The sequence below is a fragment of the Mytilus trossulus genome, chromosome 1 (genome assembly GCF_036588685.1).
Source record: "Mytilus trossulus isolate FHL-02 chromosome 1, PNRI_Mtr1.1.1.hap1, whole genome shotgun sequence".
In the NCBI taxonomy this organism is placed as follows: domain Eukaryota; kingdom Metazoa; phylum Mollusca; class Bivalvia; order Mytilida; family Mytilidae; genus Mytilus; species Mytilus trossulus.
Window position 1 is genome coordinate 21,224,295 of NC_086373.1, and position 14,254 is coordinate 21,238,548.

General features: G+C 33.1%; 2 protein-coding genes across 2 annotated transcripts in view; one reads left to right on the forward strand and one right to left on the reverse strand.

Moving 5' to 3' along the window:
- The window catches only part of LOC134704816 (coadhesin-like), a 28,082-nt gene continuing 13,828 nt past the window's right edge, over window positions 1–14,254 (forward strand). Inside the window, exons 1-2 of the mRNA XM_063563631.1 lie at window positions 1–20; window positions 2,348–2,405. The gene's annotated coding sequence lies outside the window, so the exon portion shown is untranslated. The remainder of the gene's footprint in view (window positions 21–2,347; window positions 2,406–14,254) is intronic.
- LOC134718534 (E3 ubiquitin-protein ligase RNF135-like) lies at window positions 5,864–8,225 on the reverse strand. Its single transcript, XM_063581137.1, has 3 exons — window positions 8,005–8,225; window positions 7,604–7,787; window positions 5,864–6,501 (listed from the first exon to the last, which is right to left on the reverse strand). The coding sequence occupies exons 1-3, from the start codon at window positions 8,124–8,126 to the stop codon at window positions 5,950–5,952; spliced, it is 858 nt and encodes a 285-aa protein (XP_063437207.1). The 5' UTR covers window positions 8,127–8,225; the 3' UTR covers window positions 5,864–5,949.

A 14,254-nucleotide genomic window follows, 5' to 3' on the forward strand; every position in this document is an offset into this window, starting at 1 on the left:
CGATCCTAGTCGTAGATGTAGATGTCACTGGTATTAAAGAGATAATGGTAACTGCAATTACGATTATCCCAATATGGCGACGGTAGATATAGGTAAAATCTTTACACTCATTTTTCTTACATGTAGCATGCTTTTGTCAATAGTTACTCAGCTGCAAGGTTTATCTATACCATTACATCATATTTGAATCGTTACGGTGCACTGGAATTGTCTAAGCGCTGTGAAAATAGCCGTTGAAAAATTCGGGATGATAATCGTAACTCTATGGTATTTTTCTTCTTTGATAATCGTAATTTTCTTAATCGGATAATAGTAACTGAAACATAATAAATGTGTCTTTCAGCATTTCAATGGTATTTTGTGCGTTAAAATGTAATTTAATAGAAAAGTACGGATTATATGGCAAGCATGCAAATACAAAAATGTTCCTTGTTTAGTACCTTCAATATTTTTCTCTACAATATCTTCCATGCATATGTATGCAGCATATTTTTCATATACCGAGTATTTATGAATTTTTAATAAGTTTGTTTCTTATTTTGCGGAATATGGGTTATTCAATTATTCTCAATTTTGCAGTCAATCTTTGAATAAGTTTTTCTTGTAAGAAAATTCAAAGCCACATCAATTTTATTTCTTGATTTTCGGGCTTTTGGCCAAACTATAAAAGAACACAATCCATGTTTGTCAATGAACTCCACGTTACTTAATTTCATAATACACAAAGAATCCAATGTAGGGCCAATCTTTCTCTAATCTTTTTTAAGAATTGAATGCTTCTTTTTGTAAATTTATTGGGGTGTAAAAGCGTTGACCGAAGTACATTTTGTATGAAGCGCGGAAGCGCTTCATTCTAAAAATGTACGCACGGTCAACGCTTTTACAACCCTATAAAGTTACAAAAAGAAGCATTCAATACTTATAATTACATTTTTTAGCTAGGATTATAAAAACACGATTTTCATGAAGTTAAATTTTTAAATTCACCTGTGCACTTTATTGTGGGATCTCGTGTCATCATGAATGAAATGTTATTGTCTCATGCAACTGCTTACGGAATAACATGTGATGTGCAATTAGCCAATCAGAATAACGTATTATAATGAAACATACATCTAATGTAATTATATAGCATTAAATGTTTTAAGGATGTCATATTATCATAATTCAAAATTAAATTTGATTTTTTCATAGTTTATATCTGAGATACTGAAATTTCAGTGACAGTCATGAAGTAGCCAATATAAATAAGAAGATGTGGTATGTTTGCCAATGAGACAACTTTCCACAAGAGACTGACAGGACTCATCATTAACAAATATAGGTCACCGTACGGTCTTCAACAATGAACAAAGCCCATACCGCATAGTCAGCTATAAAAGACTCCGAAATGACCCTGTAAAACACTTTTCAAAGTTTTCCCTTGTTCATCATAGCTTTTAAGTTATGATATCATCCATGAAAAATGATCGAAGTGACATGAAAACTGTAGCCACTAATTTCTCGTCAAACGGTTTTTGACGAATACTAAATGTCTTTCCTACTTCGTTATGGCATAATAGGGTATGTTCTAGAATTAAATCACCGGGGGGGGGGGGGGGGGGGGGGCAGAAATAGAACATATAACCACCTGCAATAAATGAATTTAAACAATATTAACTATATTTACTATTTACTTCAGAAAATATTTTTTTTTTACTGTCTTAATCAGAAATCTGATATAAGGTGACATATGCGTGTCGCCTGACAATTATTATCATGTGTCATAATTTCCATCGCTCATTCACATATTTTGTGGCTTACCTAGTGTTTGGAAATTTCTGTAAATTAACAAAGTTCGTGTTTTCCCATTTCCAAATTTCTTGAAGCTTGTTCACCCTTCCAATTGTATGATATACTAGTATGTAGCTGTTTTCATTAGAACTATTAATTATATATGCATAAAAAGAAATGTCATAAGATGTTGGAACGTTTCGTAAATAATTCATCGCCATAATTTCATAATATGCTATCAGATTTACGTTTTTAGTGTCAATATTAATAAAACAGTTTCCAGTTACGATTATCTTTTTTATTTTAGATACATAATTACGATTATCTTTTTTTTCCGAGTTACGATTATCATCCCGAATTTTTCAACGGCTATTTTCACAGCGCTTAGACAATTCCAGTGCACCGTTACGATTCAAATATGATGAAATGGTGTAGATAAACCTTGCAGCTGAGTAACTATTGACAAATACATGCTACATTTAAGAAAAACGAGTGTAAAGATTTTACCTATATCTACCGTCGCCATATTGGGATAATCGTAATTGCAGTTACTATTATCTCTTTAATACCAGTGGATGTAGAGCACTACAATATCGTATCAACTGCAAGGGAGATATAAACTATATAGACAGGTATTGATGAATAGTTAAACAGTGAATTAAAAGTTATATATTCAGACAATTGTATGCATCTATACTAGTATTTGCCGTGATAATGAGTTCACAACAGACCCTTAGTGTATTTTTTAGCTCACCTGGCCCGAAGGCCCAAGTGAGCCTTTCCCATCACTTTGCGTCCGGCGTCTGTCGTCGTCCGGCGTCCGTCGTCGTTAACTTTTACAAAAATCTTCTCCTCTGAAATTACTGGGCAAAATTAAACCAAACTTGGCCACAATCATCATTGGGGTATCTAGTTTAAAAAATGTGTCCGATGACCCGGCCAACCAACCAAGATGGCTGCCATGGCTAAAAATAGAACATATGGGTAAAATGCAGTTTTTGGCTTATAACTCAAAAAAATAAAGCATTTAAGGCAAATCTGATAGTGTTTAAATTGTTAATCAGATCAAGTTCTATGTGCCCTGAAATTTTCAGATGAATCAGACAACCCGTTGTTGGATTGATGCCCCTGAATTGGTAATTTTAAGGAAATTTTGCTGTTTTTGGTTACTATCTTGAATATTATTATAGATAGAGATAAATTGTAAAGCAATAATGTTCAGCAAAGTAAGATCTACAAATAAGTCAACATGACCGAAATGGTCAGTTGACCCCTTTAGAAGTTATTGCCCTTTATAGTCAATTTTTAACCATTTTTCGTAAATCTTAGTAATCTTTTACAAAATCTTCTCCTCTGAAACTACAGGGCCAAATTAAACCAAACTAGGCCACAATCATCATTGGGGTATCTAGTTTTAAAAATGTGTGGCGTGACCCGGCCAACCAACCAAGATGGCCGCCACAGCTAAAATAGAAGATGGTTGGGGGGGGGGGGGGCATTTAGAGCAAATCTGACATGTGAAGTAAAATTGATTATCAGGTCAAGATCTATCTGCCCTGAAATTGTCAGATGAATCGGACAATCTGTTGTTGGGTTGCTGCCCCTAATTGGTAATTTTAAGGAAATTTTGCTGTTTTGGGTTATTATCTTGAATATTATTATAGATAGAGATAAACTGTAAACAGCAATAATGTTCAGCAAAGTAAGATCTACAAATAAGTCAACATGACCGAAATTGTCAGTTGACCCCTTTAGGAGTTATTGCCCTTTATAGTCAATTTTAAACCATTTTTCGTAAATCTTGGTAATCTTTTACAAAAATCTTCTCCTCTGAAACTACTGGGCCAAATTACACCAAACTTGGCCACAATCATCATTGGGGTATCTTGTTTAAAAATGTGTGGTGTGACCCGGCTAACTAACCAAGATGGATGACACGGCTAAAAATAGAACATAGAGGTAAAATTCAGTTTTTGGCTTATAACTCAAAAACCAAAGCATTTAAGGCAAATCTGTCAGGGTAAAATTGTTTATCAGGTCAAGATTTATCTGCCCTGAAATTTTCAGATGAATCGGACAACCTGTTGTTGAGTTGCTGCTGCTGAATTGGTAATTTTAAAGAAATTTGCTGGTTTTTTTGTTATGATCTTGAATATTATTATAGATAGAGATAAACTGTAAAAAGCAATAATTGTCGGCAAACTAAGATCTACAAATACGTCAACATGACCGAAATTATTAGTTGCCCCCTTTGGGGGTTATTGCCCTTTGTAGTCCATTTTTAACCATATTTTTTTTTCGTATATCTTAGTAATCTTTTACAAAAATCTTCTCCTCTGAAACTACTGGGCCAAGTTCATTATAGATAAAGATAATTGTAAGCAGCAAGAATGTTCAGTAAAGTAAGATTTACAAACACATCACCATCATTAAAACACAATTTTGTCATGAATCCATCTGCGTCCTTTGTTTAATATTCAAATAGACCAAGGTGAGCGACACAGGCTCTTAGAGCCTCTAGTTTTTAGATGCAAGTCAAATACATAAAGGAAACCTTATATCTGTGGTAACATTTATTTGAAGTACAATGAGATGGATGAGATAAACAAAGCAAAAATTTCAGCGAAAGAGATAGTTTCGTTCTATTCTAGTTGTAAATCTCCAAATGGTACATGTTTCATGTGTACGAAATAAAGTTAGTTATCATGGGGATGCTGACTATCGAAGCAAAATAAAACCTTGTAGGATTTGGGTTTTCTAATATGTTGGTCCTCTGCTTTTGAAATTTTATAGTTCAATATTTTGGTTTCAGCAAAGTTGGTCAGTGTTTCTATAGTAGCCTTTAGGTATTTCACATCGTACTTTGAAATAGATATTTCTGAAATATTCAACTAACGCAATGTTTTAGGTAGTTAACCAGATAACTAATACAGGTGTGACAAAGCTAGTTTTGACGTCATTTTTGTGTTGATTGCTTGAGCAATATTACAAATAATTAGCTTCGAGCAACATTGACGACAATTCAGTCTCATATGTTCCACGGTTGCATCAAATAAGCCGAGGTTCTTTTAATGTGGTATCATAACACAGAAGTTGTAAAGCTACAAGCTATGATAGGAAGCTTTAGCTTTAAAGTATGTCTTATGTTTGATGCTGTAAACCACAGGTCTATGGTTACAAACATAACAACCTGATCAAATTTTATTTTTTAAAATGAAACTGATTTATTGAATTTTTAATTGTACGATTATCATGTGAGATATTTTCTGCTAAAGAGAGCTTCGTCAGCTCAAAATTTGAGATTACCTTTGAGGAGCTGTTAGTCATTTCAGAATAAATTTTTGTAGTTTATAACATGTAATCTAATAGCAGTTAGCCGGCGAAATAAGAAATCACTTGCTGAGAACCAATTAATTGGGTAACAATCACCTTTGACCTTAAACCATCTGAGCTCCTTATGCGAATGCATTTGTAAACGATAAGAAATACGAAATTCAGTGTTAAACTGGTATAAATACATATTTGTTTGCAACACTATCACGTAAAATATATTGATCATTAATAATATTTCGTGTTATTTTCTCAAAACGAATTCACAATACCACAAAACAGGAAGAACCAAATATATCGGACTGTAAAACATCCTTAAGTATCCGGCTCCTCCATACAAAAATAGACACATTAAAACGTTTAAACCCGCTGCATTTGTTTGCACCTGTCTTAAGTCGGGAACCTGTTGTTCAGTGGTTTTCGTTTGTTGGTGTGGTTCATACGTATTTATCGTTTTTCGTATATATTAGACCAATGGCTTTCTTGTTTGTATGGTTTAACACTAGTGATCTTGGGGAACTCTATAGGTGTGAATCAAGGCTCCGTGTTGAAGGCTTGATTTGACCTGTAATGATTTACTCAAGTTTTAACAAATTGTGACTTGGGTGGAGAGTTGTCTCATTGCTCTCATACCATATTTTCTCACATCTCTGACATAAACAAAAACAAAAGAGCAAATATCACATGACCAAGATCGACTGACTTGGTACAAACGCACACTGTGATACACTGGTGACACTAAATGTTACACAAAATAAAGCATCTTTTTATTTTTTATTATTTCTGAACATGTTTAATAAATATTGACCGATAGTTTTGCTTTTTTTATACTCGTTTCAACTACATTTATCTCATCCTGTTTCTTCGCTGTTGTGCACTTTCTGCATACAGTATAATAAAGAACAAGAAGCTATATAAAACCATATAAGGAAAAAATCCGTTTGCTATTATCATTATGGAAAAAGTATATCCGCACCAGATTAATGCCATTACAGACCGACTCCGGCATTCAAATATTCCCAACAGAGTTTCCTGGATTTCATAGATCCAATTTCGGAAAATTTCTACAAATCCAACAAACATCGGTCTGCGCTGCTGTCGATTCCAGACAACTAGGCGATCTAAGTTGTCCATCAGATCGCTGTTTGAAGAAGTATCCGAAAAAGAGTCTGATTGCTCTGAAAAATCATCACCATTAATTCTTCCATTGAGAGATTCTTCACTTCCATCGAACTTAGGAAATGAAATGGCGTCGATCCGACAAGGCAGTCGACTATCTTCCTCGACAGAAACATCCAGATCTACTTCAGAAACTTCCCTGTCGCTTACTTGTTCCGATATTGAGTCATCGCTTTGTGTAGCAATAGACCGAACAGCTACGTAAGCTTCATCCTGAAACTAAACAAAATAAAACTTTTATTAATTGTCATTAAACTAACATCCTTTCCTGACCCAATAATTCGGTAAATATTGATTTATGGAATTGTAGCTATTTCTATGAATTCATCTTTGGTAAGAAATTCATACACGATTTCATAAAAAAAACTATTATTATTTTGGGATCAACAAACTTTTCTCAAATCTAATTTTCTCTAATTTATTTACCAAGAAGCAGAAGCAGTGGAAAAACCAGAAAGGAAGGAGGTTCCGGGGAGTTAAAACCTATTTTACAATCAATGCTGTTGAATAGGGACACATGGTAGGAACACATATCACCGTCATTTTTAATTCGTTCATTTTTTTGTACATAAATTAGGCCGTTAGTCATCTCGTTTGAATTGTTTTACATTTGTTATTTCGGGACGGTCATTTCGGGGCCCTTATTTAGCTTACTAAGCGGTATGGGCTTTGTCCATTGTTGAAGACCGTACGGTGATCTATAGTTGTTGAATTATGTGTCATTTGGTCTCTTGTAGTGAGTTGTCTCATTGGCAATCATACCAAATCTTCTTTTTTATATTTATGATGGGTCGGTAACTCCCTTTTAAAAAAGGTTGATCTGCCCCTGAGAAGCGGATTTAAGTCGGATGGGGAAGGCAGGGGGACACACGCTCTTATGGAGATACATAACTGGTTAATGAATATACCTTATTTATGTCCCACTCAAAACGTTAAATAGTCCCCCTTGTAGACAATGCATTTTGACGATATCTTAAAAGTGCATTCTATATATTAAATGATTTATATATACTAGTAGATATCTAGTTCACAAGGTTATAAGTTATTGTGTCTTCAGGAGTATACATGTTACGTACATCATTCTTTGATATTCAGAGGTAATTTATCGAGATCTAAATGCATATGACATTTCATAAAAATCTGATAATGATTTAATAATTTGAATATTAAATTATAGAGAGAAAAAAATCTTTTTTTTTTAAACATTTATACATTCATTTATTTCTGACCCTTCCATGGATATGACCATTTCTGATCTCCAATAGATTTGTTTTTATTCCTTGTGACGCCTTTTACTTTATTTGCTGTAGATGTGTCTTACCTTTTTATCTTGTTCACGCCAGTTGTCAACAAAATCTTGAATAGAATAATTGACGTACAATCGCCTGTTCAAAACTGATGAAACTAGTGTCCTTTTTCGACATGTCGGACAAGAGAACTTCAATCTTGGGAATGGACATTGAGGAAGTTGTTCTTTTGTCAGTCTGGCAAGATTTTTTAGGCAGCTAAAATTGAGAAAGACAATTTGTTTTTAAACATATTGAAGGGAATAAAATATTTCTTTTTTTCATAGAGACAATCCGAACTTGACAAGCAAACATATTGGTGACTGTTAGTGCTTGTGGGGTTACAAATTCTATATTTTCGTTTCATATACTAGTATTTGTTATAATGAGCATTTATCGGTTTGAAAAGTCTTGTAATATATTGTGCTGTTCTTACCTTGTGCAAAAACTGTGTCCACATTGTAGTGTATGGGGTCGTCGATAAACACCAAGACAGATACTGCATCGAAGAAGCTTACTCCAAGACGTAAAGGAACTATTTGCTTCTACGATTTCCATAATGCATGAGTGAAAATCAAGCTATATATTATGCCTTTACTTGACAAGTTTAGTGAAGTCTTGACCGGCGCCATGGCAAAAGCACAACTATTAGTGACGTCTTTGTGCTTTTTGGAATTGTGACGCTGTACATAGTTGCTGTTTTCTCCTTTTCCCGCAACAACAGAATAATTTCCAGTTGCTGGTGGATGTAGAAAAGAAAAGAGTAAACGATGGGAAGCAGGAGCCCAAGTCCAAAGAAAGTGACATTCGCTGATGAACATCATAGACACAGTCATTCTGCTATTCCTGTAATACGCGACAACATGTCGTTCCTTCATAAGAGATTGGTCGAAATGATGGAGGAAGCTAGACAGCTCCGTGATGAAACTTCGTCGTTGGTGGGTGACTATTTAGATTTGGAGAAAAAATTTAGGGATCTTAGAGTTGTGACTAAAGAAACTATGAAAGAGGTAGAACAGCACAATCAGAACCTTGACGAAGTGATTTACCTCAACAAAGTCATTCGCCATTTAAAAGATGCTGACAATAACATGCAATATGTGCCTTGTGTAGTGTATAAGAATGATACATCTCGATAGAGCTTAACATAAAGCCATATGCAATCAACAAAGAGTACCTCTATGGGACATTATTTCATATAAAGTAACCATGCGGGTTAAAAGTGTTGGCAAAACAATCAGTGCAATTTAGATGAGGAGTTTGCGACTGGTGAGAAATATGAAAGTGATTTATTGTTATCTAATCACTAACTAATAATTATCATTTTGCCTTTTCTTTTAATTATCTTATTTCAAAATCTATAGTTTATATTATATTTTGTATTTTCAATGCATATTCAATGCATATTCAATGTATTAAATCGATGTAAAGTGTTAGTCTCTTGGTTTTTAATCAATTGATTCTACATAGCTGACTATGCGTAAGGGGTTTTGTTTATTGTTGAAGGCTGTACGGTCATTTCTGTGTCATTTGGTTTCTTGAGGAGTTATGTCATTAGCAATCATACAACATCTTAATTTTTTTTGTTTTTATATCATATGAAATTTTATTTAAGCAAGTTAAGGGTCGTAAGTTCGTAACCCATGTAGAGCTAAACTATATTAAGCATAACCGTAACCATGCTAACTCCGAACCCTACATCACAAGAAATTAAAAACTGTCCATGCGATCAGCACACGTCGTATTTCATTTTTACCGATTCGTATGCGTATTTGATATAATTTCCTGGATTTATAACTCATTTTCAATACTCATCTAAATACTACGGAAGCGTATTAGGGACATAGAAAAAATAAAATTGGCAGTGAACTTTTTTTTCAAAGTCGGAAATTTTGACTTTTCAAATCTCGAAATTTTGACTTTAACTTGAAATTTTGACTTTTCAATTCCCGAAATTTTGACTTAAACTTGAAATTTTGACCTTCTTGAATCTTGAACTTATAAAAAGTCGAAATTTCCACTTCAAACGCGAAATTTCGACTTTTTTAAAACTCGAAATTTCAACTTATTTTAAACTCAAAATTTCGACTTTTTTTAAACTCGAAATTCCGACTTATTTTTAAATCGAAATTTCAACTTATTTCAAACTAAAAATTTCGACTTTTTTAAAACTCGAAATTTCGACTTATTTAAACCTCGAAATTTCAACTTATTTTAAACACAAAATTTCGACTTTTTGTAAACGCAAAATTTTGATTTTTTTTTAAATCGAAATTTAACTGTTGAAATCTCGAAACTTCGACTTTTTCTAAGTTCTTTTAAAACTTTGATGTTAGTATTGAAACACAGTTATTACAATTTTAGAAGGAGAAGACATGGACGCAATTTTTATTAAAGCGTCATCCACACATTTTGGCAATTTGTATTTAGAGTTCTTAAATAAAGATATGGATTAGCACTAAATATTGAAGAAATCATAAGTAAAGAAAATGCATGGTGACATAATCCCCCCATATTTTATGTTTTAGTTTCCGCGACACTGTATTAGGATCGTCAGATTTGAGGACATTTAGCATCACAGTTTCAAAGGCCTGTTTGGTATCCCAATAGCAAGTCACTGGCTTTGCCTTGTTTAAACAATGGTAAATCAAGTAGCCAAAAATGTCATGCGTATTCAGAACGACCAATGAGTTGCTCAGACAGTTTTCTTGTTTTTGAAGTTTGTATTCTTATTATAACACAACTATTAACCCTTGTCTTTATATATTAGACTGTTGAATAAAAGCATGTCGTAATATAGGTGTGTCGGAATAGCGGGGTTGTCTTGATACACATATCTGAAGTCCAGACTTGAAATATATATTTAAGCGTGAAACATATTTTATTTATTCTTCGGCAAAAACAAGATTTTCTATCTAAAATAACCTCTTTAAAATGGTTACTATACTATATTTTAGTTCATTAAAATATGCTTATGAAGTTTATGATGTGTATGGCTCTCCGACTGGCTTACATAAATGACTGTGAATGTGGTAATCGCAAACGTATAAATACTGAGGAAATTCGAAATATTAAGTTTAAAAAAAGTTGAAATTTTGAGTTTAAATGAAGTCAAAATTTCGAGTTTAAATGAAGTCGAAATTTTGAGTTTAAAACAAGTCGATATTTCGAGTTTACAAAAAGTCGAAGTTTTGAGTTTAAAACAAGTCGAAATTTCAAGATTTTAGAAAGTCAAAATTTCAAGATAGGAAAAGTCAAAATTTCGAGTTAAAGTTGAAATTTTGGGATTTGAAATGTCAAAATTTCTACTTAAAAAAAAAGGTCACTGCCACTTTTATTTTTTCTATGTCCCTAATACGCTTCCGTAAAATACGCTTCTATAATTATGACAAATTGAACGCAAAGATTCAATGGCCAATTTTCGCTTCATCATTTCAAAAGCAGGAGCCAACAAATGGAAGTTTTTACCGACCTTGACTGGCTATAAAGCCCTTGCCCTTGCAGGAGTCTACGAATTATGGTTCAATTGCCAAATTTCTAAACTATTGTCTCGCTTATAGTTTTTTTTAAATTACAGTTAGTCAAACACTAAAAGGGAAATTTTTCTCGTCAAAAAAAGACGAGAGGACATTCGATTGCCAACCTCTTCAATTGGAAAAGTTTGTACACATCTTGTACACCTACAAAAACATATATACCAAATTGATATGGTCCAACGCCGTGCAGCACGCTTTAACAAAAGCAACTACTCAAGAGAGTCTGGAACAGTAACAACTCTTCTAGAAGAATTAAAACTAACACCACTATAGAAACTAGTTGAATAAAAGCATTTTAACGCTCTTTTATAAAACTTTCCATGAAAGAGTTGCTATACCTATTCCAACGCACATTATAAAACCAAGAAGAACTTCGACACTCCATCAACCGAACACTAAAAGATATGTACAAATCAGGCCAAACAAAGATATCTACAAATACAGGACCATCAGAGACTGGAATGAACTACCAGATGAACTATTAGAGATTGAGAGCAGTGAGGAATTCAAGACCAAACTCACTAAGCTCCTCTAGTGGCTAAGCAACACAAACAATAGATACTAGTAGAAAATGTTTTTAACCTGCACCTGTATATAAATTATTAGCACAATTTTGGAACTATTGGTTGTAAATATAGAAAGTTTATTGTCATGTTGGAAGACGTCAAAAGTTAAACTATACTTGAGTTATGGGTCGAAGTATCCTTTTCGAGTAAGGACATGATAGCATAATACTAAAATAATTACAAGTGTTATCTATTAGAGAACCGATATAATGAAGTTCAATATCTGCGATATATTTCAAAACAGAAATAAGATTGCAATATCATTTTATGAAAGAAGGTGTATTTTTTACAAATTTGAAATTTGCTGTTAACCAAACTAAAAAAGAGGTTTGACAACAGAGCCTTATAGGTTTTCGTCAAGGAAAACATGGTTTAGTTATTTGTGCAAATTGGGCTTTTAATTAGCATTAATTACAGGCGGATACTTCTATAGATTGGTAATTTGCAGTTTTTGTCCTTTTGTTAGCTCACCTGGCCCATATCTATGGGCATTACTTCTATGAATAGAGTGAAAGGATTTTCCTGTACTGATTTGCCTCTATAACATATCCATTTTTACAATGGAGGAAACTTTTGTGACCTAAAACACTAGTCTTGTCCGCATTGATTTATATGTTCATCCCAAGTAAGGAAGTCCATCAGTTGTGGTCTAAGTCAAACTAGTATTTCAACATTTTGTTATTTGGAAAACATAGTGTCGATGTGATGGTAATTTGATTTACTTGTTATTTATTCATTACTCAAATATAAAATTTAAATATTCTTCCATCATATAATTTGGCTAATAGGACTAGTAGCACAATGGTTCAGCGAAACACTAATTAGGAAAGAATAAATAGAATTGCACTTGTATGCAAACAAGACGAAATCACAGGAACGTCACATCATGTACTCGAACGGTCCACAATTTGTTGGTTTAGGATTTTAAACAAATATTTTACGAAAAGATTTTCTCAGTTTTAATTTCAAAATCATTGAAACACAAACGTTTATTCTTAGGTGTAAAATGTCAATTTATATTTTGACATACTTCTACAGAAGGAATGGCTAATGTCCCATCAGTTTATTCAAGGATTTGTATTTGGATTACTATTCAAATCCTTGGTTTATTTAGAAAACTGCAATTTGGATATCATAAAAGTGCACTTAAAAGACTGAAAACTGTTTTGAATTGTCATTGATATGGTTATATTTATAAATTTACTGTTTACAAATCTTTGAATTTTTTTAAATACTAAGGCTTTTCTACCTCAGGCATGGATAACCTTAGCTGTATTTGGCAAAACTTTTAGGAATTTTGGTCCTCAGTGCTCTTCAACTTCGTAATTTATTTGGCCTTTTTAACTTTTTTTGGATTCGAGCGTCACTGGTGAGTCTTTAGTAGACGAAACGCGCGTCTGACGTATAGTTTATTGAATTTGTGTACATCGATTAAATAAAAATGTTATTCAACGTTGCATATAGCTACTAAAGACAATTTGAATACAATATAGAAAAAAAGACTAAGTACAGTTTTACTTTCAATTATGGAATGTTTGGTTTTTGTTAAAAATGTCTCCTTTGTATATTGTTTTATAAATCCTCAAAATTTGACAAAATCTACCACAATTGCTGCTACGTTCTGTATCTGGCTGTGAACATTTATCAAATGGTGATATTGTTGAAAATATGCTTCAAAGAATCTCACGTTGCACAAATGAAACTTCAGAAATTGGATGTATCTATATGTTGAAAAAGGAAAGTTTAAGTGAAGCGTATATCATTGCAGTAATTCTAAAAAAAATAGCGGTTCCATCATATTCTGTTGTATTTTGCCTTGTAAATATACAAAAGAAATTGTGGTATGATTACCAATGAGACAACTATCCGCAAAAGACCAAAATGACACAGACATTAACAACTATAGGTCACCGTACGGCCTTCAACAATGAACAAAACCCATACCGCATAGTCGGCTTTAAAAGGCCCCGTTAAAGACAATGTAAAACAATTCAAACGAGAAAACTAACGGCCTTATTTATGTAAAAAAAAACGAAAAACAAATATGAAAAAAGAAAATTTGAACATTTGTAAATGTTATCAATGTAGGAAACCAATATTAGCCGTACTTCAAAATATATTTTGATTTTCTGGTCTGTTGACATTGAAAAAAAAACTGTTTCGCACTATTGCACCTTTTACCATTAATTTTTATAAATGGATATGTGAATATTTTTCTATTACCCCTTAATTCCTTTCCCTCGATTAAGGGGTTTAAAAATCCACGATCAGATACTGTCTCTTCCTGTAGTGTTTTCAGTAATCTCTATAAGAAAAACATTCTCGAGTCGGAAGTCCCCGATTCAAGCAGCACCGTCTTCGGCATAACATGCCATAGTTACTATACTGTGTATTTAAAACTTGTGACAAGATATGTAAACATTTACTATATGAAAGTTTGTCCAATCAACAGTAGCTCTTAGTTGAAGTTTAGTATAAATAAAATAATTATACTATTTTCTACAAAGTGTGCGGTCCTACAGAAGACAACTATGAAAGTTTTACTTAGTTTGTGTCTGTTAGTGGTTCTTATACAATATGTTCA